General features: G+C 44.9%; 3 protein-coding genes across 7 annotated transcripts in view; 1 reads left to right on the forward strand and 2 right to left on the reverse strand.

Moving 5' to 3' along the window:
• The window catches only part of alg5 (ALG5 dolichyl-phosphate beta-glucosyltransferase), a 17,672-nt gene extending 16,356 nt beyond the window's left edge, over positions 1-1,316 (reverse strand). Inside the window, exons 1-3 of the mRNA XM_029770327.1 lie at positions 1,004-1,316; positions 559-727; positions 44-90 (exon numbers count right to left, since the gene is read on the reverse strand). Of these exons, the coding sequence (XP_029626187.1) occupies positions 44-90; positions 559-727; positions 1,004-1,066 (279 nt within the window). The 5' untranslated portion in view covers positions 1,067-1,316. The remainder of the gene's footprint in view (positions 1-43; positions 91-558; positions 728-1,003) is intronic.
• A 255-nt stretch (positions 1,317-1,571) lies between these two features.
• On the forward strand, positions 1,572-14,191 carry exosc8 (exosome component 8). The gene is made up of 11 exons (XM_029770328.1): positions 1,572-1,631; positions 1,900-1,936; positions 2,898-2,961; positions 3,206-3,279; positions 3,382-3,427; positions 4,502-4,607; positions 5,359-5,404; positions 5,736-5,832; positions 7,031-7,151; positions 9,477-9,583; positions 13,972-14,191. Exons 1-11 carry the CDS (start codon positions 1,615-1,617, stop codon positions 14,088-14,090), a joined length of 834 nt encoding a protein of 277 aa, XP_029626188.1. The 5' UTR covers positions 1,572-1,614; the 3' UTR covers positions 14,091-14,191.
• The window catches only part of supt20 (SPT20 homolog, SAGA complex component), a 43,305-nt gene continuing 33,522 nt past the window's right edge, over positions 14,108-23,890 (reverse strand). For all 5 annotated transcript variants that reach the window (XM_029770322.1, XM_029770325.1, XM_029770323.1 and 2 more), the window contains one exon: positions 14,108-16,319. In XM_029770322.1, coding sequence (XP_029626182.1) covers positions 16,185-16,319 — 135 coding nt within the window. In that variant the 3' untranslated portion in view covers positions 14,108-16,184. The remainder of the gene's footprint in view (positions 16,320-23,890) is intronic.

Raw genomic sequence — 23,890 nt, forward strand, 5'->3', positions numbered from 1 at the left:
CTGCTTCTTACTGTCATTCCTAACAGTGGGAGTGGCCACTCACCTGTCTGTTCTCCAGGTATCCCATAGCTTCCTCCATCATCACAGGCACTGCAATGGCAAAATACATATACCAGGTCACACATATGTAGTGTATGGCTGCGTTTAAACAGGCAGCCCAATTCTGATATTTTGCTCAATTGAAAGAGCTGATCAGAATGGTCAAAATACTAATTATTAGTGGCAAATTATCAGTATTGGGCTGCCTGTGTGAACACAGTCTATCCCAGGTATAAATAGGGCAAAAAAAGCCTTGAAGCCAAGATTGACGCTAGTCACTAGCTGCAAGGCAATGCAAGCTATTGCAATCTGTTGTTACAATCTGTTATTGTAAGGCTAGCGCTGAATATGATACTACTGTCTCATCCACCTTTAACTCCCAAGAGGAAACATGTTCAGGGGAAATGTGTGTGTATGCCTCTCTGTCTGCCCACACACTTCTAGCTCCTCGTTGTGAGCAGGCACTACCAGGAGAGCTTTCTGTCTATCTGTCTGCCAATCCGCCCGTCCGTGACTCACTTCGTAGCTCCTCATTGTAGGCAGGCACTATTACAGACAGCTCCAGGGAGCTGGGGTCATGAAGGCTGGGGAAGGGCTCCTTCTCTCCAGTCGCGGTCAGGAACAACTTCTCCTTCTCATGACGCTTCAGGTCCACCATCCCGGCAGTCAGATGGGCGATCAGCAACACCTGTAATAATAATAGAATCACAACAGAGTTAAGAATCAGGTTCTAGATTGTTCTGTCTGTCTGTTTTGGTTCCATTGATTCTATATTCTGGTCAATATGTAAACAAAGACATTTAAGGATATTACTTAGTATTCAAAGGCTATGGTTAATTAATTGATTGGATGGACACATTCTGTATCCTGTCAAAATCCAGTTTAGTATCCTGTCAAAAATGAACGACAAGACTTTGACATACACCATTACCTAGACAAATACTGTAGCAAGTGTACCACTTACCACGATCAAAGCAGCCACTGCCAATGCAACCAGACAGTGAATTATTTCACATAGACAATCCATTCTCCCATTCCCTGTAGCACAGACAAACACCTGCAGTAAGGAGAGAGTAGCTAGCTACCGTGGCTAGTTAGCCTGCTAAATAACTTTAACTGTACTGTTCCGTGGCGAATATCTCTAACAAAACACTCTAAAGAGGAGAGACAAAGATAGAATATCATAGCCGTAAAATGTCCATTATTGTATCGGGCGGATCAGTTTTGAATTGAACTTCCAGTCACATGGAAACACCTACGCGGAAGTAAGTTCCTGCAGAAAACCACATCATCAAATCCACCTAAGCGGTTTACATCGAATGAAACGAGGACCCCTGCTGGCTTGGAGGGCGAAGTGTGCAACGATTATTCTTTGTCTTCTAACTTTTTATTTTACAAGAATGAATTCAAGGCTTAAACGTGTAAGTTGATCTCTGTTATCGCTATAACTTTGCGATACAATGAAACATTTGTTAATACATTTGGTTTTCCCGAGGAACCGAAATGAATTTTATGGGCTTCCGTTCTGACGTCAGAACATTAGACGAACCCACGTGGTTAACAAAAAAAAACACCATGGCGGCTGGATTCAAGTAAGTTTGCATTTTTTTTAACATTCATCAAATATTCTCTATGAACGGTCTGAGATTCTTACATGTCTCTGAAATTATAAAACTACCCAAGGAACAGTGGTTTGTTCGACACGCAGGCTAATCGTGTAATAGCTGTTTATGCTAACCAGTAACGGTTTCCCAAACCGACAGACCATACAGGCTACTGGCACTACTAACGTTAGCTAGCTAGTCACTTAGAAGAAGTCACTTATTCTAGTTAACCAACTAATTGAATCTCTGTCCCCAGAACTGCTGAGCCCTTGGAATACCACCGGAGTTTTTTGGTTAGTAGTCCTGTTTTACACCACAGGAGGTTGGTGGGGACTTAATTGGGGAGGATGGGCTCATGGTAATGGCTGGAGTGGAATGGTATCAAATACACCTAACACATGGTTTCCGTGGTTTCCGGGTGTTTGATTCCATTCCGTTTGCTCCATTCCAGACATTATTATGAGCCGTCCTCCCCTCAACAGCCTCCTCTGTCTTACACATGACTTTTCCACTTTGTAAATGTAAGACTAGTTATGTGGACTTGACCCCGACAGCTAGGATGTGATTCCTTGAACAAACCATGATGGTAATGGTGAACTGTTAGAATATGATTCCCTGAACAAACCATGATGGTAATGGTGAACTGTTAGAATATGATTCCCTTAACAAACCATGATGGTAATGGTGAACTGTTAGAATATGATTCCCTGAACAAACCATGATGGTAATGGTGAACTGTTAGAATATGATTCCCTGAACAAACCATGATGGTAATGGTGAACTGTTAGAATATGATTCCCTGAACAAACCATGATGGTAATGGTGAACTGTTAGAATATGATTCCCTGAACAAACCATGATGGTAATGGTGAACTGTTAGAATATGATTCCCTGAACAAACCATGATGGTAATGGTGAACTGTTAGAATATGATTCCCTGAACAAACCATGATGGTAATGGTGAACTGTTAGAATATGATTCCCTGAACAAACCATGATGGTAATGGTGAACTGTTAGAATATGATTCCCTGAACAAACCATGATGGTAATGGTGAACTGTTAGAATATGATTCCCTGAACAAACCATGATGGTAATGGTGAACTGTTAGAATATGATTCCCTTAACAAACCATGATGGTAATGGTGAACTGTTAGAATATGATTCCCTGAACAAACCATGATGGTAATGGTGAACTGTTAGAATATGATTCCCTGAACAAACCATGATGGTAATGGCGAACTGTTCTCTGCAGAAAGAGAACTGCCGTCCTGATGGAAGGGAGCTGGGTGAATTCAGAACCACTACATTGAATATAGGTGAGAACAACTGAACTGTGATCAGTTCTACCCCCCCATGTCTCTCTCTCTGTCATATCCTCTTCCATCTCCCCCATGTCTCTCTCTCTCTCTCTCTCTCTCTCTCTCTCTCTCTCTCTCTCTCTCTCTCTCTCTCTCTCTCTCTCTCTCTCTCTCTCTCTCTCTCTCTCTCTCTCCCGTGTCTCTCTCTCTCTCCCCCGTGTCTCTCTCTCTCCCTCATCCTGTTCCATCTCCTTCTCTCCAGGTTCTATATCCACAGCAGACGGCTCAGCCCTGGTAAAGATTGGAAACACCACAGTGATGTGTGGCATCAAAGGGGTGAATAGTAAACCTCTCCTCTTTGCTCTCTCCTCAAGTAAACAACTAAAGCAGCACCTTGGTGAGCCTCACAACTCATTCCCCGTTGTATTTTATCCACAGGAACTGGCAAACCCACCAGTGGATGCACCCAATAAAGGTTACATTGGTAAGTGGAAGTTACCTTTTGGAATTTCTTTATAAAATTTCTACCAAGATCTAGAGCAAAAAACATGACCAGTTAATGTTTCAACAACTTAGCCTTCCCTGTAGCTCAGTTGGTAGAGCGTGGTGTTTGCAACGCCAGGGTTGTGGGTTCGATTCCCACGGGGGGCCAGCACAGGAAAAAAAATGTATAAAATGTATGAAATTGTATGAAATGTATGCATTCACTACTGTAAGTCGCTCTGGATAAGAGCGTCTGCTAAAATGTAAATGTAAATGTAAACTTTACATTCCCTTTGAGAGTAGCATGTGTGTGTATATACTGTATGTATCTGTTTGTGTATTTCACGTGTGTGTGTGTGTGTATGTGTATATATATATATATATATATATATATATATATATATATATATATATACTGTACTCTATACCATCTACTGCATCTTGCCTATGTCGTTCAGCCATCACTCATTTATATATTTCTATGTACATATTCATATTCATTCCTTTACACTTGTGTGTACAAGGTAGTTGTTGTGGAATTGGTAGATTACTTGTTAGATATTACTGCACTGTTGGAACTAGAAGCACAAGCATTTCGCTACACTCTCATTAACGTCTGCTAACCTTGTGTATGTTACAAATACATTTGATTTGTTTGTGTATTTGACCTGTGTGTATATACTGTATGTATACGTCTCTGTGTGTTTGTGTATTTGACCTGTGTGTGTGTGTGTGTGTGTGTGTGTATATATACTGTATGTATCTCTTTGTATTTGACCTGTGTGTGTGTATATACACATTTGTGTATTTGACGTGTGTGTGTATATACTGTATGTATACGTCTCTGTGTGTGTGTGTGTGTGTATTTGACCTGTGTGTGTGTATATACTGTATGTATACGTGTGTGTGTGTGTGTGTGTGTGTGTGTGTGTGTGTGTGTGTGTGTGTGTGTATATACTGTATGTATCTCTTTGTATTTGACGTGTGTGTGTATATACTGTATGTATACGTCTCTGTGTGTGTGTGTGTGTGTGTGTATTTGACCTGTGTCGCTCTCTCTCTCTCTGTCTCTCAGTACCCAATGTAGACCTGCCTCCTCTGTGTTCGTCACGGTTCCGTCCTGGACCACCTGGGGAACAGGCTCAGGCCGCCAGCCAGTTCATCGCTGATGTCATAGAGAGGTAACGCAGTGTATATTTAAAGGTCCAGCGCAGTCAAAAACAGGATTTTCCTGTTTTTATATACACTGAGTGTACAAAATATTAAGAACACCTTCCTAATATTGAGTTTCACTCTCCCCTTTTGCCCTCAGAACAGCCTCAATTCGTCGGGGCATGAAACTCTACAAGGTGTCGAAAGCGTTCCACAGGGATGCTGGCCCATGTTGACTCCAATGCTTCTCACAGTTGTGTCAAGTTGGCTGGATGTCCTTTGGGTGGTGGACCGTTCTTGATACAAACAGGGAAACTGTTGAGTGTGAAAAACCCAGCAGCGTTGCAGTTCTTGACACAAACCAGTGCACCTGGCACCTACTACCATACCCCGTTCAAAGGCACTTAAATATTTTGTCTTGCCCATTCACCCTCTGAATGGCACACATACACAATCCCTGTCTCAATTGTCTCAAGGCTTAAAAATCCTTCTTTAACCATGTCTCCTCCCCTTCATCTACACTGACTGAAGTGGATTTAACAAGTGACATCAATAAGGGATCATAGCTTTCCCCTGCTCAGTCTGTCATGGAAAGAGCAGGTGTTCCTAATGTTTTGTCCACTCAGTGTATAGCTCCACACTAAGGTTGGAATAATACTGTGAAAATGATGACCATGCCTTTTTTAGTGTAAGAGCTGTTTGACAAGCCTTAAAACGGTTACTGGCATTTCAAATGTCGTTTTATTACGTGGATGTTTTTAACATCATTTTTCCTCGCAGCTCTGCCGTCATCCAGAAAGAGGACTTATGCATTGTGAAAGGAAAGGTAGTGACGTTTAATAACTTCACCATGTGACACACTGAGAGGACTGTTACACACTGTTTAACTGTCACAGCTTAATGCATATAGTCTACCAGGGTTGGGGGTCAATTCCATTGCAATTCAGAAAGTAAACTACATTCCAAATGTACCTCGTTGAAAAGCATTGTAGAGAATTGATTGAAATTGAACTTGACCTCAGATTGCCTGTTACTGATTTTAGTTTTCAGCTGTGACTCTGATACTTGGCTCTGCTGTTCCCCAGCTGTGTTGGGTCCTGTACTGTGACATTGTGAAGAGGGAGTCTGACTAGGTTCTGTGTGTTTGTGTTCCCCAGCTGTGTTGGGTCCTGTACTGTGACATCATGTGTCTGGACTACGATGGCAACTTGTTGGACGCCTGTCTCATCGCCCTGCTGGCTGCTCTTAAGAACGGTGAGACCTGGGGTCTATTCATTAGTCAGATTGCGTTGCAAAACATTTTTCAACAGAAAACGTTTCGCAACGGGAAAAAAACCAAGCATTTCCAACAGACAAAACGTTTTGTGACGTAATCCGACTAACGTTTTCACTGTGCTGTTGTCGTGTACATGACTGTGGCTCAGGATTTCTGGTGGTAAAACCCAAAACCAGTGTCAGGATTTCTGGTGGTAAAACCCAAAACCAGTGTCAGGAGGAATTTCCTCTTGGTCTGGCAGTCAAGACTCTGGTTTCTCCCCCCTGTTGGAGACCCATGTTCAGATCCTGTCTGTGACACTGTCACTTCCTGTCTGAGAGTATCCTGTCTGATCGTATTGACCTTATGGCTGTACCATAATTTCCGGACTATTGAGCGCACCTGAATATAAGCCGCACCCACCGAATTTAAAAAATATATATTATTTTGAACATAAATAAGCCGCACATGTCTATAAGCCGCAGGTGCCTACCGGTACATTGAAACAAATGAACTTTACACAGGCTTTAACGAAACACGGCTTGTAACAAAAATAAATAGGCTTTAACGAAACACGGCTTGTAACAAAAAATAAAAAATTAGCAATAAGCTTTAGTTGTCTTTTTGCACTGAGTCAATTCCTCACGCTGCTGTTTCCAACGTCTTATCATCGACTCATTAAGACCAAGCTCCCGTGCAGCAGCTCTATTTCCTTTTCCAACAGCCAGATCAATCGCCTTCAACTTGCATTTCTCCGTGTCTTTGCCATGATGAGGGTGACAAAATGACTACCGTAATCAGAATGATGGGAAGTTTGAGAGCGCTCGATTTAAATCTAAACACTAAACAAAAAAGTTGTTTGACCTTAACCCGTTCGGCAATTACATTGGTCTAATGAAAGCTTCATGCCGGCAAAAAACTGAGCACGTCACAGAATGTGTTTTTTTGGAAGAAAAAAAATTGAAAGCGGGAAAAATCCATATATTAGCCGCGTCATTGTTTAAGCCGCGAGGTTAAAAGCGTGGGAAAAAAGTTGCGGTTTATAGTCCGGAATTTACGGTATATCATTTTCTTAGTATGACCTTAGGAAAATTAGGAATTCCTGATTTTTGATTTGGGAAAAAATATCGTATTTTTTTGAAAACGCCTGATGTTTTGCTATAATATATAATGCCATTGTTCTCTGGTTTCACACAGCGCGACTCCCAGAGGTGACAGTCAACAAAGAGACAGAGGCTCCTGAGGTGAACCTGGAGAACAGGAGAAGTCTGAACATCCACAAACACCCCGTAGGGGCCTCTTTCATCGTGTTTGACGAGTAAGTGTCTTTCATTCACCATCACTCAGGACCGTTTCCTGTTTTCATTTCACGCCCAGAGAGGAGATTTTCAGCTTCATTTTAAACTATGTGAATTATAATGATTTACTATGGACTTATTGTGATGCGAGTTATCGTATTTGTGTATTATATCAGTGGTCACCAACATTTTCTGAGTCAAGATCACTTTCACAGTCAAAAAAACCATCCGAGATCTGCCGCTCCAATTTTTAGTTTTTTTTATGACTTAAAAAATATACCATTAACCGTGCAGTAGGTCTAATGCATTATCACAGCATATTGGCTATATGCCTGGCCTGATGCATTATCACAGCATATTGGCTATATGCCTGGCCTGATGCATTATCACAGCATATTGGCTATATGCCTGGCCTGATACATTATCACAGCATATTGGCTATATGCCTGGCCTGATACATTATCACAGCATATTGGCTATATGCCTGGCCTGATACATTATCACAGCATATTGGCTATATGCCTGGCCTGATACATTATCACAGCATATTGGTTATATGCCTGGCCTGATGCATTATCACAGCATATTGGCTATATGCCTGGCCTGATGCATTATCACAGCATATTGGCTATATGCCTGGCCTGATGCATTATCACAGCATATTGGCTATATGCCTGGCCTGATGCATTATCACAGCATATTGGCTATATGCCTGGCCTGATGCATTATCACAGCATATTGGCTATATGCCTGGCCTGATGCATTATCACAGCATATTGGCTATATGCCTGGCCTGATGCATTATCACAGCATATTGGCTATATGCCTGGCCTGATGCATTATCACAGCATATTGGCTATATGCCTGGCCTGATACATTATCACAGCATATTGGCTATATGCCTGGCCTGATGCATTATCACAGCATATTGGCTATATGCCTGGCCTGATGCATTATCACAGCATATTGGCTATATGCCTGGCCTGATGCATTATCACAGCATATTGGCTATATGCCTGGCCTGATGCATTATCACAGCATATTGGCTATATGCCTGGCCTGATGCATTATCACAGCATATTGGCTATATGCCTGGCCTGGTGCATTATCACAGCATATTGGCTATATGCCTGGCCTGGTGCATTATCACAGCATATTGGCTATATGCCTGGCCTGGTGCATTATCACAGCATATTGGCTATATGCCTGGCCTGGTGCATTATCACAGCATATTGGCTATATGCCTGGCCTGGTGCATTATCACAGCATATTGGCTATATGCCTGGCCTGGTGCATTATCACAGCATATTGGCTATATGCCTGGCCTGGTGCATTATCACAGCATATTGACTATATGCCTGGTCTGACAATATCGTTCTTCTCAGACCATATTCTATTTCAAAACTGGAGCTTTGATAACAAACTAGATCAGTTGGTGTAGCACTTGCGAGGCACACCTGAGTATAAATATTTTTCAAATAATGAGCTTTTTATTTTTATTTTACTGGACTGATAGTACCTGCATCAGATGATCATGGTGCTTTCAAGACAACTTGGAAAACAACAAGGTCAAACCGTACGTCAGTGGTCTTTAGGTCGGAGATCTGTAAAGATGCCAGATTTTTACGACTTTGAGTTGGATAACCGTTCAAAATGAGATTTCCCAGTTGGATCTCGTCTCCCCCCCGAGTTCCCAGTTGTCTTGAACATACTGAAGTCGGAAGTCTTAGAGTTCCCAGGTGTTTTGAACACGGCATTAGTCTGAGCGGAGGGAAGGAGAGAGCAGCAGAGAGTCTTGTCTCTCACGGTACCTGCCTTCTCTCTCCTTCCTTTCCTCTGGTGAGACTGACCAGAGAGAGGGGACACAGTCTTCCACCTGATGGAGAAACTCAAGTCACACCGCATCTACCTCAGGCACAAATTCATGTTGTTCCTATGGCCAGAGAAAGTGAAATATTCCTCAATATTAAAATAAACACAACGAGATGCTAATAATAACAAAACCGCAGGGCTATCGATACAGGGCTTCTCAATCAAGTGTAACTACCGCCAGCAGGGCTTCTGTAACTACCGCCAGCAGGGCTTCTGTAACTACCGCCAGCAGGGCTTCTGTAACTACCGCCAGCAGGGCTTCTGTAACTACCGCCAGCAGGGCTTCTGTAACTACCGCCAGCAGGGCAACACAAAGCCAACAAAAAGAAGCGCAAGTCTTTATCGTTGGCTTTTCTGCAGAAAAGTTTGGTGATCGACAAGTAATGCCTTGGAAGATGGACCAGGTGATTGTGATCGACTGGTTGGTGACCACTGTGTTATATGGTTGTAACAGTGTTGTCTGTCCTGTGTAGCTCTATAATGATTGTCGACCCCACCGCTGAGGAAGAGAGCCTGTCTACAGCCACAATCACAGTGGTAACAGACGAGGAAGAGCGACTCTGCGCCCTCCACAAGCCAGGTCAGTGTCTGGTCCCCTAACCGCTCCTAGAGACGCTGTCCGGTCCCCTAGCCGCTCCTAGAGACGCTGTCTGGTCCCCTAACCGCTCCTAGAGACGCTGTCCGGTCCCCTAGCCGCTCCTAGAGACGCTGTCCGGTCCCCTAGCCGCTCCTAGAGACGCTGTCCGGTCCCCTAGCCGCTCCTAGAGACGCTGTCCGGTCCCCTAGCCGCTCCTAGAGACGCTGTCCGGTCCCCTAGCCGCTCCTAGAGACGCTGTCCGGTCCCCTAGCCGCTCCTAGAGACGCTGTCCGGTCCCCTAGCCGCTCCTAGAGACGCTGTCCGGTCCCCTAGCCGCTCCTAGAGACGCTGTCCGGTCCCCTAGCCGCTCCTAGAGACGCTGTCCGGTCCCCTAGCCGCTCCTAGAGACGCTGTCCGGTCCCCTAGCCGCTCCTAGAGACGCTGTCCGGTCCCCTAGCCGCTCCTAGAGACGCTGTCCGGTCCCCTAGCCGCTCCTAGAGACGCTGTCTGGTCCCCTAACCCGCCTGTCAATCTCTAGCTCCTTCCCTAGTCATCACTGCTCAGTACTAAATCCACCACTACCTTGCCACTACCCAGACCCAAATCATCTGATGTCGTCCCCACAGTGTATGCATGTACATATCCCAACCAGAGGCCATAGATTACAGGAAACATCCTCACTGAGCTGAAGGCTAGAGGTGCCGCTTTCAAGGAGCGAGACACTAATCCGGACGCTTATAAGAAATCCCGCCCTCGGACGAACCATCACAGGTAAAACGTCAATACAGGACTAAGATTGAATCCTACTACACTGGTTCTGACACTTGTTGGATGTGGCAGGGCTTGCAAACTATTACTGATTTTCAAAGGGAAAACCAGCCACGAGCTGCCCAGGGACGCAAGCCTACCAGATGAGCTAAATGTCCTCTATGCTCGCTTCGAGGCAAGCAACACTGAAACATGCATGAGAGCACCAGCTTTTCCAGACGACTGTGTGATCACGCTCTCCGTAGCCAATGTGAGTAAGACCTTTAAACAGGTCAACATCCACAGACCGATTACCAGGACGTGTACTCAGAGCATGAGCTCACCAACTGGCAAGTGTCTTCACTGACATTTTCAAACCTCTCCCTGACTGAGTCTGTAATACCTCATAGTCCCTGTGCCCAAGAACACCAAGGTATTCTGCCTAAATGAGAAAAGGGAAAGGGGGATACCTAGTCAGTTGTCCAACTGAATGTATTCAACTGAAATGTGTCTTACGCATTTAACTCAACCCCTCTGAATCAGAGAGGTACGGGCGGGCCTGCCGTAATCGACATCCACATCTTCAGCGCCCGGGGAACAGTGGGTTAACTGCCTTGATCAGGGGCAGAATGACAGATTTTTACCTTGTCAGCTTCGGTTACTGGCCCAACGCTCTAATCACTAGGCTACCTGCTGGTTACTGGCCCAACGCTCTAACCACTAGGCTACCTGCTGGTTACTGGCCCAACGCTCTAACCACTAGGCTACCTGCTGGTTACTGGTCCAACGCTCTAACCACTAGGCTACCTGCTGGTTACTGGCCCAACGCTCTAACCACTAGGCTACCTGCTGGTTACTGGCCCAACGCTCAAACCCTAGACACACTACAATTCGAATACAGCCCCTACACATCCACAGATAACGCAATCTCTATTGCACTCCACACTGCCCTTTCCCACTTGGACAAAATAAACACCTACGTGAAAATGCTGTTCATTGACTACAGCTCAGCGTTCAACACCAGAGTGCCCTCAAAGCTCATCACTAAGCTAAGGACACTGGGACTAAACACCTCTTTCTGCAACTGGATCCTGGACTTCCTGACGGGCCGCCCCCCCAGGTGGTGAGGGTAGGTAACAACACATCTGCCATGCTGATCCTCAACACGGGGGGCCCCTCGGGGGTGTGTGCTTAGTCCCCTCCTGTACTCCCTGTTCACCCACGACTGCGTGGCCAAGCACACTGCAACATCAAGTTTGCCGATGACACAATGGTGGTAGGGCTGATCACCGACAATGATGAGACAGCCTATAGGGAGGAGGTCAGAGACCTGGCAGTGTGGTGACAGGACAACAACCTATCCTTCAACGTAACCAAGACTAAGGAGATGATCGTGGACTACAGGAAAAGGAGGACCGAGCACGTCCCATTCTCATTGACGGGGCTGTAGTGGAGCAGGTTGAGAGCTTCAAGTTCCTTGGTGTCCACATCACCAACGAACTATCATGGTCCAACACACCAAGACAGTTGTGAAGAGGCATGACAAAGCCTATTCCCCCTCAGGAGACTGAAAAGATTTGGCATGTGTCCTCAGATCCTCAAAATGTTTTGAGAGCATCCTGACTAGTTGCATCACACTGGTATGGCAACTGCTCGGCATCTGACCGTAAGGCGCTACAGAGGGTAGTGCGAATGGCCCAGTACATCACTGGGGCCAAGCTTTCTGCCATCCAATACCTCTATACCAGGCAGTGTCAGAGGAAGGCCCTAAAATTGGTCAAAGATTCCAGCCACCCAAGTCAGACGGTTCTCTCTGCTACTGCACAGCAAGCGGTACCGGGCGCCAAGTCTAGGACCAAAAGGCTCCTTAACAGCTTCTACCCCCAAGCAATAAGACTGCTGAACAGTTGATGAAATGGCAACCCAGACTATTTTCATTTTCTTTTTTTTTTTTTTTTTCTTTTTTTACGCTCCTGCTACTCTATCATCTATGCATAGTCACTTTAATAACCTACATGTACATATTACCTCAACTAACTGGTACCCCCTTTTATATGGCTTCGCTACTGTTATTTAGTTATATTTTCTTAACTACACAGTTTAAGGGCTTGTAAGTAACCATTTAACGGTAAGGTCTACTACACCTGTTGTATTCGGCAAATAACATTTCAAATATTTGTTAGCCCCTACCTAGTCTTCACTGCCCAGAACCAAATCCACTCTTCTCAACCCAGTCCCAAAACAAGCCTAAACCCCTTCTCCCAATATACAGTGCATTCGGGAGTATTCAGACCACTTTACTTTTTCACATTTTTGTGTTTATAGCCAGAATTTTTTTTTAAATTAAGATTGTCACTGTCCTAGACACAATACCCCATAATTTCAAAGTGGAATTATCTATTTAGAAATGTTTACAAATGAAAAGCTGAAATGTCTTGAGTCAATAAGTTCAGGAGTAAAAATGTGCTTAATAAGTTGCATGGAGTCACTCTGTGTGCAATAATAATGTTTGATTTGACTACCTCATCTCTGTAACCCACATATACAATTACAGTATATGTAAGGTCCCTCTGTCGAGCAGTGAATTTCAAACACAAAGACCAGGGAGGTTTTCCAATGCCTCGCAAAGGTCGTCACCTATTGGAAGATGGGTAAAAAAAAAAAGCAGACTGAATATCCCTTTGAGCAGGATGAAGTTATTAATTACACCTCAGATGGTGTATCAATACTTCCGGTCAACACAAAGATACAGGTGTCCTTCCTAACTCAGTTGCCGGAGAGGGATTTCACCAATGGTGAATTTAAAAAAAGGTTTGTTTTCTCCTCACAGCTATTAAACTGAGGAAGAATAAAAATGATTACAAAACATGCATCCTTGTTTGCAACAAGGCACTAAAGTAAAACTGCAAAAAATGTGACAATACTAACCAATATGTTTGGGGCAAGCCAACACATCACTGAGAATCACTCTTCATGGTGGTAGCTGCATCATGTTATGGGTATGCTTGTCATCGACAAGGATTAGGGAGTTTTTTTTTTAGGATAAAAAGAAACGGAATAGAGATGAGCACAGGCAAAATCCTAGAGGAAAACCTGGTTGTCTGCTTTCCAACAGACTCTGGGAGATTCACCTTTCAGCAGGACAATAACCTAGAACACAAGACCAAATATACACTGGAGTTACTTACTAAGACATCGAATGTTCCCGAGTGGCCCAGTTACAGTTTTGAATTAAAATCACCTTAAATCTATTTCAAGACTTAAATGGCTGTCTAGTAATGACAAACAATTTGACAGAGCTTGAAAATAATATTGTACTATCCAGGTGTGCAAAGCTCTTGGACTTACCCAGAAAGACTCACAGCTGTAATCACTGCCACAGGTGATTTTATTGACTCACGGGTGTAAAGATTTCTGTATTTCATTTTCAAAAATGCCTAAAAACATGTTTTCAATTTATCATTATGGAATTTTGTGTGTAGCTGTGTGAGGAAAGAAATGACTTTCATCCATTTTGAATTCAGGCTGTAACAACAATGTGGAATAAGTCAATGGGTGTGAATACTTTCTGATCTCTTAAAAATAACTGAAGTTCACGGGTCAGCTGTTGTCTGAACACTCTCCTCTTGCATCTTCTTCTCCAGGTGGTACATCATTATCAGGTGAGAAGCTTCAGGATTGTATCAGCCGAGCCACGACGAGACATCGGGAGGTCCGCAAACTCATCGACAAAGTCATACAGAGCGCCAAGACACCGAAATAAACACACACACACGTTTATTTTTCTCTAAAAGTTGTATTTTCCTGTCAATATATATATTTTCTTTATCACAATAAACTGCTGATAAAGACCATTTTAAAACATTCTGCCTCAGTATCCCAGAAATGTCACACACAAATATACACTTGTTCTTGACTGCCCAGCCGTCCCCACTAGTACAAGAAAATGCCGTATGAAAAACGCACTCGGCAATTGCATGCCGGGAAAACAAGTACTCTGTGTTCAGCGTCATGATCATCCAATCAGAGTCAAGATTATCTTCCCGCAGAGAGAGCTGTTCTGTGACCTGTAAATGGCACTCTATTTCCTACATAGTGCACTAGTTTTAACCAAAGCCTGATCAACAGGAGTGCACTATGAAGGGAATAGTGTACTATTTTCAGATGCACCCAAAACCATTGGAGAATCAGGCACGGTCGTTCACGAGGAGTCTTCGGAGTCGTGCCGTGCAGTCAGTATCCGTCCGTGAGGTAGGCTCTGTTTGAGCCACCATAGAGGACACAGTGGCATGATACGGGGACATAACAGGACAGCAGTAGGCTAGGAAACCCCTCCCACTAAACAAAAGAACCCATCTTCATTTAACACATTTGAAAAATAGGTTCTTTTAAAAAACGGCAGGTTCTGTTTCTAAAAAAAACGTTCTATGGTCGTCGGGACAACCCGGTTCAGGCTCACGCGCCCGGCCATACCAACCAAAATCATCATTGGTAACACTTTTACTTGACACCCAGTGTCATAACCTCTCAATATGGTCATAACACTGTCATGACCCATATATTTACACCTGTTGTGACATATTGCATTATGTTATGGCTGGCTATGACCCCTGCATAAATGTCAAAACCCACACTAATTAAAAAAAAAAAAAGAAATCCCAGGCCAAGTTTCTTTTTGTAAATTTTTTTTATCCTTTGTTGTAATGAATTCTTTATAGTCATGTATTTTTTTTTTTTTTTTACTTGTAGAAAATACACTTTATGACACTGTCATGAAGCATTATGACCGTCATAGTCAGACAGTCCTTTCACGTAGATGTCCTTATGTCAGTCACAAAGAGGGTGTCTCGTCCTGCTCCTGCTTTCATCCCAGTCATCAGCAACAGAGCGTTGGAGTTGGTCTGACATCAATGTGTACGCAATTACAATTAATATTTAATATGGTACATTTCAGAAAATGTTATAACATAAATGTACTGTTGACACGTAGGTTACGGTGCAATGGAATGTTTTGACACTTAATGTAGGTGTCATAACCAGCCATATAACGCAATATATGTCACAACAGGTCTAAATATATGTGTCATGACAGTGTTATGGCGTGGTTATGACCGTGACATAACGTGTTATGCTGCTGGGTGAAAAAGTGTTATCCATTATTACATCATACATTTCATCTTCTCTCAGCTACAAAAGGACAAACAAAATAAGTATTTTTGCCTGTAGTCTCCACAGTGAGGGAGACAGGGGGGCAAGAGAGTCTCCACAGTGAGGGAGGCAAGAGAGTCTCCACAGTGAGGGAGACAGGGGGGCAAGAGAGTCTCCACAGTGAGGGAGGCAAGAGAGTCTCCACAGTGAGGGAGACAGGGGGGCAAGAGAGTCTCCACAGTGAGGGAGGCAAGAGAGTCTCCACAGTGAGGGAGTTGGGAGGGAAGAGAGTCTCCACAGTGAGGGAAGCAAGAGTCTCCACAGTGAGGGAGTTGGGAGGGAAGAGAGTCCACAGTGAGGGAGTTGGGAGGGAAGAGAGTCCACAGTGAGGGAGTTGGGAGGCAACAGAGCACAGTGAGGGAGTTGGGAGGGAAGAGAGTCTCCACAGTGAGGGAGTTGGGAGGCAACAGAGTCTCCACAGTGAGGGAGACATGAGGGCAAGAGTCTCCACAGTGAGGGAGTTGGGAGGGAAGAGAGTCTCCACAGTGAGGGAGGAAAGAGTGCAGTTTGGATCATTCATGTCTTCATGAAGGGGGGGGGGGGTTGGGTTTCTCTCCATGATTTGGGGAGGTGCCGTGGCATTGCTCACTGGATGGCTGAGGGTCATTCATTTTATGAGTGAGTGTGTGTGTGTAGGGGGTCGTCATGATTAGGGGTGGGGCTGCGGTGTGCTCCTCTTCCTCTTACTTCTTGGTTGGCTGGCGGTATGTAGCCGTGGCGACGCCCCCAGAGACCCCGCCCCCCTCATAGCCATTTGCTGCTGCATTTGGTGCAAGAATTGCAACTGATGGAGAGAGAGAGAGGGAGAGATGGGGGGGATGGAGAGAAAGCCATGGAGATAACAGGTCAGTTCAACGGCATGCACTCTGGGTAACCCTTTACCTGGACCTTCCGTCATAACAGACTGGCACCCAGATTAGCATCACGTGAAGCCATAACAGTATCAGATTAGCATCACGTGAAGCCATAACAGTATCAGATTAGCATCACGTGAAGCCATAACAGTATCAGATTAGCATCACGTGAAGCTATAACAGTATCAGATTAGCATCATGTGAAGCCATAACAGTATCAGATTAGCATCACATGAAGCTATAACAGTATCAGATTAGCATCACGTGAAGCCATAACAGTATCAGATTAGCATCACGTGAAGCCATAACAGTATCAGATTAGCATCACGTGAAGCCATAACAGTATCAGATTAGCATCACGTGAAGCCATAACAGTATCAGATTAGCATCACGTGAAGCCATAACAGTATCAGATTAGCATCACGTGAAGCCATAACAGTATCAGATTAGCATCACATGAAGCTATAACAGTATCAGATTAGCATCACGTGAAGCCATAACAGTATCAGATTAGCATCACGTGAAGCCATAACAGTATCAGATTAGCATCACGTGAAGCCATAACAGTATCAGATTAGCATCACGTGAAGCCATAACAGTATCAGATTAGCATCACGTGAAGCTATAACAGTATCAGATTAGCATCATGTGAAGCCATAACAGTATCAGATTAGCATCACATGAAGCTATAACAGTATCAGATTAGCATCACGTGAAGCCATAACAGTATCAGATTAGCATCACGTGAAGCTATAACAGTATCAGATTAGCATCACGTGAAGCCATAACAGTATCAGATTAGCATCACGTGAAGCCATAACAGTATCAGATTAGCATCACGTGAAGCCATAACAGTATCAGATTAGCATCACGTGAAGCCATAACAGTATCAGATTAGCATCACATGAAGCTATAACAGTATCAGATTAGCATCACGTGAAGCCATAACAGTATCAGATTAGCATCACGTGAAGCCATAACAGTATCAGATTAGCATCACGTGAAGCCATAACAGTATCAGATTAGCATCACGTGAAGCCATAACAGAATCAGATTAGCATCACATGAAGCTATAACAGTATCAGATTAGCATCATGTGAAGCCATAACAGTATCAGATTAGCATCACGTGAAGCCATAACAGTATCAGTGAAATAATCTAGCAGTCTCGACACATTTATCTGATTATTAAGTGTAGCTAGGCTAATGGAGGAAATCATTCTTGGTTTGTATAAACAGAACTTTCCTATACAGGAAAATCAAGAGAGTAAGGAATATACTTCACTTAATGATTAGACAGACTCTGGTACTAATGGCCCAGGGACCATGTTCACCCATCCTCTCAGTTTAACAACATACTATAGCATATACCAGTGTCATAGACAGACAGACAGACAGACAGACACAGACAGACAGACAGACAGGATGCTCTGTGTTAGTACAACTGAGATGAAGCTTGGAGGGAGGGAGGGAGGGAGTGTGGAGGGGTGGAGGGAGGGAGGGTGGAGGGGTGGAGGGAGGGTGGAGGGGTGAAGGGAGGGAGGGTGGAGGGGTGAAGGGAGGGAGTGTGGAGGGGTGGAGGGAGTGTGGAGGGGTGGAGGGAGGGAGGGTGGAGGGGTGAAGGGAGGGAGGGTGGAGGGGTGAAGGGAGGGAGGGTGGAGGGGTGAAGGGAGGGAGGGTGGAGGGGTGAAGGGAGGGAGTGTGGAGGGGTGAAGGGAGGGAGGGTGGAGGGGTGAAGGGAGGGAGGGTGGAGGGGTGAAGATAGAGGAGTAGAGAGACAGGGAGGAATGGTTAGGAGATGGAGGAGAGGTGAAATGGGCTCAACACAGGAGGGGAGAGGGGGTAAGGACAGGGTGTTAGGAGTGTAGCAGAGGGTGGCACAGTCAAGCAGCACCAGTGACACAGACAGAAAGGAAGTTAGCCTCTCTTTGGGCCAAGATGACCCGGAAGCAGAAAGATCTTCATTAACGGTGACCCCGGCAACAACAGACAACCCATGCTTTGAGTTAATCAAAGCAGTAAAACCAAACCTCCTATATCTACTTCAATGTTATTCAATCCAACATAAATAAACAGGGTGAGAGGGCTCAGAATGAGAAGGGAATGGACCTGGAGCTACTAAACAGAGAGAGAGAGAGAAAAAAACAACTATTTGAAAACGATTGGTGATGCAATGATAGTGATTATATAAAAAATATGTTTTGTATAATCTAGTAGTGCAGTAGAATCCAAATAGACATGTATTTTTTGGGAGCATGTTATGTGGAGAAGTCTTCTTGGTAAGATTATTGTCTGCAGGTGTTTAAGGGTTCTGGGTGAGTGAGTATGATGTCAAAGTTGCTGCATTATTTTGGACTTGTAGCTTGAGTGGAATCTGATTTTTTTTTTAATTGAACCCTTATTTAACTAGGCAAGTCAGTTAAGAACATTCTTATTTTCAATGATGGCCTAGGAACAGTGGGTTAACTGCCTTGTTCAGGGGCAGAACAACAGATTTTCTACTTTGTCAGCTCGGGGATTTGAACTTGCAACCTTTTGGTTACTAGTCCAACGCTCTAACCTGACGTCCCTGAATAATGTCATCTGTAACTATAATATGTACATAGTGTGTTACAGTTGCTGCATTACTTGGATCTGGTGCTGTCGTCTCTCATACGAGGGTAGATCTATAGATATGTAGAATATAGATAAGATATATTAGGGGTGTAACGGTACATGTATTCGTTCGGTTCGGGGACCTCGGTTCGGTCCGCACTGTGAACCCGACTGAATACATAACAAAAAAAAACATTTACAAAATAAGACCGTTATGTCTACACTGCGTTGTATGCATCTTGAGTAAATCTGTGCTGAAAAAAAAACCATTCAGGCTATTCGGTTAAAACAACGAGCCGGACGTTATAAAACAACTTCTAACTGGGTATTTCAAACGGTCCTTTTGTGAGGCGCAGCCGGAAACTAGTTCTGTATGATGACGAGAGGTGGGGGTCGATAAACCAACAGGATCCTCCATCATCATTTACATCTCCAGTTTGGGAACATTTTGGCTTCTCGGTAGATTATTACAAAGGCGATGTACAGAGAGTTGTGGGATAAAACGTTATTATGTCGCCGCGCTCAACGAGAATAGCCAATGGAGCTGCCGACACGCCTCCTTTATGAGTCACAAGTGCGCATCTGGCACGGTCCGTGCTATCCGGCATCCTTGGTATCCGTCCATACTCTAAACCCTATATCCTTAACCCCCTACCGTTACCTAACCTTAAAACTCTTTACCATTTTACATTGTAACTTCAATGTGGTAGGGACATCCCAAAGATCCCGGATAGCACGGACCCACCAGGCACCGAAGGAGGCGGTGTCATGCTGCGTTCGCAACCAAGTGGGAAGTGGGAATTTACCACATAGGACTGGGGTAAAAGCCACTTGAACGGCACTCCAACTGGTAATTACTAGTGTGAAACTCGTCTATCACCGTGATCATCCACTTCTCCCACATGGTGACCTCTGACGCCAACTACTAGGAAAAGGCCTCTATAACAGCATTTTCGCCAATTAAATGCAACAAAACAATTATAAAAAGCAATCTATTAATGCATTTTATAAACTCTAAAATTGATTTACAAGCATGATATCTGTACTTTTAGTTTATTGTTGGCGCAGCTTGTTGGCAATTAGCCAATCTGGGTTTCTCAACAAGTTCAAAATCACATGAAAGCATCCAAATGGTATTTACGACTTCACAACTAGTAAATTCCCACCTCCCAAATGGTTACGAACACACCATCAGAGTGGAAACTTGAGAGGCCCAATAGACAATGCAAGCAACATTGTGAATGGCATTTAAACTGTATGGAAATGTGACCCCAAAACCGAAATGCTTACTGAACCGTGGGTTTTGGTGAACCGTCCCACCCCTAGTAGATACGCTATATATACAAAAGTATGTGGACACCCCTTCAAATTGGTGGATTCAGCTATTTCTGCCACACCCGTCGCTGACAGGTGTATAACAATCGAACACACAGCCATGCAATCTCCATAGACAAACATTGGCAGTAGAATGGCCCGTACTGAAGAGCTCTGTGACTTTCAACGTGGCACCGTCATAGGATGCCACCTTTCCAACAAGTCAGTTCATCAAATTTCTGCCCTGCTAGAGCTTCCCAGGTTAACTGTAGTGCTGTTACTATGAATTGGAAATGTCTAGGAGCAACAACGGCTCAGCTGCTAATTGGCAGGCAACACAAGCTCACTGAACGGGACCGCCGAAGTACGTAGAGCGTAAAAAATCATCTGTCCTCGGTTGCAACACTCACTACTGAGTTCCAAACTACCTCTGGAAGCAACGTCAGCACAAGAACTGTTCGTCGGGAGCTTCATGAAATGGGTTTCCATGGCCGAACAGCCTCACACATTCTAGACGATTCTGTGCTTCCAACGTTGTGGCAACAGTTTGGGGAAGACCCTTTCCTGTTTCAGCATGACAATGTCCACGTACGTGCACACAGCAAGGTCCATATAGTTTGTTAAGACCGGTGTGGAAGAACTTGACCGGCCTGCACGAAGCCCTGACATCAACCCTATCAAAAATCTTTGGAATGAATTGGAACGCAGACTGCGAGCCAGGCCTAATCACCCAACATCAGTGTCCAACCTCACTAATGCTCTTGTGGCTGAATGGAAGCAAGTCCCCACAGCAATGTTCCAACATCTAGTGGAAAGCCTTCCCAGAAGAGTGGAGGCTGTTATAGCAGCAATGTTCCAACATCTAGTGGAAAGCCTTCCCAGAAGAGTGGAGGCTGTTATAGCAGCAATGTTCCAACATCTAGTGGAAAGCCTTCCCAGAAGAGTGGAGGCTGTTATAGCAGCAATGTTCCAACATCTAGTGGAAAGCCTTCCCAGAAGAGTGGAGGTTGTTATAGCAGCAAAGGGGGGAACAACTCCATATTAATGCTCATGATTTTGGAATGAGATGTTGAACGAGCAGGTGTCCACATACTTTTGGTCATGTAGTGTGTATATAGATGTGTGTATGTTAGAGTTTCTGCATTACTTGGACGTGGTGCTGTAGCCTCATATTTGAGGGTAGATGAATAGATTGTTATAATATAGATATGTATAGTATAGATAATGTACACTGAGTGTACGAAACATTAAGAACACATTTATAATATTGAGTTGCACCCACCCTCAGACCTGCCAACCCTGTCCAACTTTTTAGGGTACCAGACGCGCGCGGCAAATTGGAGATTCAAGTCGCGCGCATAGCCGAATTGGGGTTTTTCTATCCCCCGCACACTCGTGCACGGGCTGTTTGTGTGTCTATAGACTGCCTCTATAGCTAATACGGGACACTAATTCATTCTTCACTATAGAAGCATTGCCTCTTCATTCTTCATCGCGCAGTCTTTCTAAACTCCCGTCGCCATTTAATGCCAAGATGTTTATATTTATTTCTGATTATACTTTTGTAATGCTTTTGTGTGACGTGGATCATAATTACAGTTACAGTCTTATCAGGTTGCGTGATCCTCGTAGTGATATGTGGAAAATACAACTAATGGGACCCAGAATTAAATGTATATCACACTCGCACAAATGCCACCAGTTATTTTTTCGTATTTGCATTTAATTTGTTTCACTAGCAAATGCGAGTGAACTTCTGGCACTTTAGAGCCCACTGAACGTCCATCTTATGTTCGCTAATGTTAGCTTGAAACAATTAGTGTTTACCTTTCCACAACACACGGAATCGAAAAAGGGATTTGTCCATGTGTTTACATACAGCTGACAGTCGACAAACTCAACATCACAACTAACAGGAGGGACAGACACGAGGCAGCTACGTCCAACTAACAGGAGGGGCGGACACGAGGCAGCTACGTCCAACTAACAGGAGGGGCGGACACAAGGCAGCTACGTCCAACTAACAGGAGGGGCAGACACGGGGCAGCTACGTCCAACTAACAGGAGGGGCGGACACGAGGCAGCTACGTCCAACTAACAGGAGGGGCAGACACGGGGCAGCTACGTCCAACTAACAGGAGGGGCGGACACGAGGCAGCTACGTCCAACTAACAGGAGGGGCGGACACGAGGCAGCTACGTCCAACTAACAGGAGGGGCGGACACGAGGCAGCTACGTCCAACTAACAGGAGGGACGGACACGGGGCAGCTACGTCCAACTAACAGGAGGGGCGGACACGAGGCAGCTACGTCCAACTAACAGGAGGGACAGACACGAGGCAGCTACGTCCAACTAACAGGAGGGACAGACACGAGGCAGCTACGTCCAACTAACAGGAGGGGCAGACACGAGGCAGCTACGTCCAACTAACAGGAGGAGCGGACACGAGGCAGCTACGTCCAACTAACAGGAGGAGCGGACACGAGGCAGCTACGTCCAACTAACAGGAGGGGCGGACACGAGGCAGCTACGTCCAACTAACAGGAGGGACAGACACGAGGCAGCTACGTCCAACTAACAGGAGGAGCGGACACGAGGCAGCTACGTCCAACTAACAGGAGGAGCGGACACGAGGCAGCTACGTCCAACTAACAGGAGGGGCGGACACGAGGCAGCTACGTCCAACTAACAGGAGGGGCAGACACGAGGCAGCTACGTCCAACTAACAGGAGGGGCAGACACGGGGCAGCTACGTCCAACTAACAGGAGGGGCGGACACGAGGCAGCTACGTCCAACTAACAGGAGGGGCGGACACGAGGCAGCTACGTCCAACTAACAGGAGGGGCGGACACGAGGCAGCTACGTCCAACTAACAGGAGGGACGGACACGGGGCAGCTACGTCCAACTAACAGGAGGGGCGGACACGAGGCAGCTACGTCCAACTAACAGGAGGGACAGACACGAGGCAGCTACGTCCAACTAACAGGAGGGACAGACACGAGGCAGCTACGTCCAACTAACAGGAGGGGCAGACACGAGGCAGCTACGTCCAACTAACAGGAGGAGCGGACACGAGGCAGCTACGTCCAACTAACAGGAGGAGCGGACACGAGGCAGCTACGTCCAACTAACAGGAGGGGCGGACACGAGGCAGCTACGTCCAACTAACAGGAGGGGCAGACACGAGGCAGCTACGTCCAACTAACAGGAGGGGCAGACACGAGGCAGCTACGTCCAATAATGATGTATTAATCTCCATGTCCGTTCATACAAACTCCGTACATGTCTGTGTGTTGCAGCTCGAGAATCGGGATGTTAGATTTACTCAGTAGATTTATTTTTTACTCAAATGTAAATTTAAAAAAAATAAAAAAATCAGGCCCTATTCATTTCTGTGTACTTTTAACTCGGATCTCGTACATGTATTTTATTTCACCTTTATTTAACCAGGTAGGACAGTTGAGAACATGTTCTCGTTTACAACTGCGACCTGGCCAAGATAAAGCAAAGCAGTGCAACACAAACAACAACACAGAGTTACACATGGAATAAACAAACGTACAGTCAATAACACAATAGAAAGATCTATG

The sequence above is a fragment of the Salmo trutta genome, chromosome 12, assembly GCF_901001165.1.
Source record: "Salmo trutta chromosome 12, fSalTru1.1, whole genome shotgun sequence".
NCBI classification, from domain to species: domain Eukaryota; kingdom Metazoa; phylum Chordata; class Actinopteri; order Salmoniformes; family Salmonidae; genus Salmo; species Salmo trutta.

Excerpts from the sequence above, each read along its gene's own strand:
- exosc8 (XM_029770328.1), top strand. Across the intron at positions 2,962-3,205 it reads AACCACTACATTGAATATAG|GTTCTATATCCACAGCAGAC; the intron begins GTGAGAACAACT and ends CCTTCTCTCCAG. Across the intron at positions 4,608-5,358 it reads ATCGCTGATGTCATAGAGAG|CTCTGCCGTCATCCAGAAAG; the intron begins GTAACGCAGTGT and ends TTTTCCTCGCAG.